Below are 2,587 nucleotides of genomic sequence, written 5' to 3'. Positions count from 1 at the left end.
GGAAAAGATGGAGGATGTGGGTGTGTCCTCTCCTTATGGCTTTCTTGGGGCAAAAAGCACAAAGTTTGGAAGCTCTGCTCCTTTCCTGCTCCAACACATCACCCCAACCACTCCCCCAAACCCTGCGCCCCCAGCAATGGCACCGTAACCCAGATTGCCAAGCGCTGCATATGGAGGAGGCTTTACCCCCCTCTGCTTCACTCCACCTCTTAGGAAATGTAATCAAGGACTCCAGCAGTGCGGGAGAGGGTAATGGGATCGAGCCTTTCACTACTAGGTCACTGGCCGGGGGCCAGCCTGGCTCACTAATGACCCAGAGCTGTGTCCCCGTCCGCTTCGGTGGGTGGGAAGCTCCCTCCCAAAGCATCAGTTCCCCCCATAGGGAGGAGGTTAGTGCCAGAAAAAATAGGGCTTGTGGCACCAAAAGCCAAGCACCCCTCCTCGAGCCCAAGCCTCATTTGAACGGCAGATTGTCTAAACACTGTTTTTCCTGCCATTAGAGCTATTTTTAACAGCTATCAGCCCTGGTCCTGGATTAGCGACAGGGCAGATTTAATGGCCTGAGGCCACAGGCTTTCCCAAGAGCCACCCAGCCAGGCACATCCTGACCCCAAATCATGCTTCTGCCTCGGCACAGCACCACTCACACCATCCCCCTGCCTGGTCTGCCCCATCATCCAGCCCCACGGGGAAACCACAGCACCTCCCAGCCCTTCTCACAGCTCCTCAACTAAGCAGCACCAGGTCTAGAGGCAGCAGCTCTAAGGCAGCCTGGAAAACCCAAGTCGTGAGCCCACTTTGCTCAGGCCTGTCTTTCATTATCAAATAAAACCACCACAGCCTTTTACAGCAGAGCAATATTGCAATTGCGAGCAGCAGCAATTGAGGCCATTACTGTCGAATGCCACAGGACGCCGGTGGCACACTACCCATTACCGCCCGGGGATTCCGGGAGAACAAGCGTGGGAAGCAGCGTTCCTGCTACAGCCCTTTCTCCTCTGCTTGTTTAGATCACTTACTGCCTGAAAAATGTGACACACAAAGCTTACAGAGCTCGCGGAACAGCCACGCCACAGGAACGAGCCCCCATAATAAACACCCAGAAATACAAGACTCAGAGCTCTGATCCAATGTTTCCCAGCAGGAGGAGGACAGAACGTTGACAGCAGCGGTGGGATGGTGCTCACCTAGACCAGGTGGTTTTTGCAAAGGTGGATGGTGCTCCCAGATGAGTGGTGTCACCAGGATGCACCTATTTGTCACCCAAATGGTCACCCAGCCCATTTGCTTTCTTGTCTCGCACATGTGCACCTATTTGTCACCCAAATGGTCACTCAGCCCATTTGCTTTCTTGTCTCCCACATCCACATGGGATGCTGTCAGCTTTTTGCTGAGGATGATTCCATACCCATCCAAAGGCTGCTGTCACATCAACCTGATTCTCCTAGTATTCTACCAGGAGAACAGAGGCTCCAGGGCTGTCCCAGAGCCAAGTGTTCCCAATCCCAGCCCCATCCCCACACTCACACTGCACTGTCAGGTAGGCAGAGGCTGATGGTGAGCGGCCCAGGCTGTTGCTGGGGATACAGGTGTATTTTCCAGCATCCTCTGGCTTGACACGGAAAATGATCAGCGTCCCATCGATCAGGATCCGCACCCTCAACTTCAGGTCACTGCGAGAGAAGAGGAGAGGAGGATCACAGGGAGACCCAAGGGCAATGCACAATCCCAGCTCCCAGCACAACCTGGGAGCAGGAGGAGGAGGACAGGTTGCCCTGAAAGCTGCAAACTCACTTCTTGAAGTAGACATTCTCCTCCTCCCAGTACCACAGGTAGGTGAGGTTCCCAGGGTACGCCTCGGCCTGGCAGGTGAAGAGTGCATCCTGGGAGATGTTGACTGTGATGTTCTCCGGAGGGGAAACAATAAAAGGAGGTCCTGGAGGGAAGAGGAAAGCATCACCATCACTACAGGTGTCCCCACAAGGTTGCTCGGGCACAGCTCCATTGGCTGGAAGCTGCTGGAATGCTCCAGAGCAGAGTTGGCTGTGATACTCTGGGATCCTGGAGCACAGGGGTTGACTGAGAAACACCACAACCCTGTTATTCCCAACCCTTTCCCCAATCTCTACAGCTTTGAAGAGGGGGCCATGCCCATGGCACACAGCTCTGCACCTCCCAGGGCACACAGCTCTGCACCTCCCTTCATCCCAAGTGCTTTCCCAGGATAGCATCACCCACAGGAAAAAATCCAAGGGGAGCACAGCAAACTGCCAGGAGCCAGCAGCTCGCCACTGCCACAAAAGCAGAGCAGAGGACACCCCGTGCTCCTCTCTCCGCCGGTAGCTGTTGACCTAATTAAAGATTTATCTAATAAAAGAGGGAGCACGGAGCAGGAGGCCTGTCTCTGACGAGGCGCTTCATGACAGCCTCAATCTTTTCCCTGCTTCCCGAACAAAACCAAGCTGCCATCGGGCCTGGCTGCTCATCAGCACGGCCACCGCCGTGCCCCAATTAAGCAGATTCCTCCATCCTACCAACAGGACGAGGAGCCACGGGGCCGACGGCACGATGCCGAGCGCACAGGCCT

The 2,587-nt window shown here is 55.1% G+C and overlaps 1 protein-coding gene across 1 annotated transcript in view; it reads right to left on the bottom strand.

The window, feature by feature from the left end:
• LOC103797541 (protein turtle homolog B-like) overlaps nt 1-2,587 on the bottom strand; it is a gene marked incomplete at its 3' end in the record, with an annotated part of 11,100 nt that overhangs the window by 3,674 nt on the left and 4,839 nt on the right. The window contains 2 exon segments of the mRNA XM_009069759.1: nt 1,528-1,673; nt 1,795-1,936. Coding sequence (XP_009068007.1) covers nt 1,528-1,673; nt 1,795-1,936 — 288 coding nt within the window.

Source organism: Acanthisitta chloris, unplaced genomic scaffold (genome assembly GCF_000695815.1).
Source record: "Acanthisitta chloris isolate BGI_N310 unplaced genomic scaffold, ASM69581v1 scaffold25992, whole genome shotgun sequence".
NCBI lineage: Eukaryota > Metazoa > Chordata > Aves > Passeriformes > Acanthisittidae > Acanthisitta > Acanthisitta chloris.
This window is presented reverse-complemented; position numbering and strand designations above follow the sequence as displayed.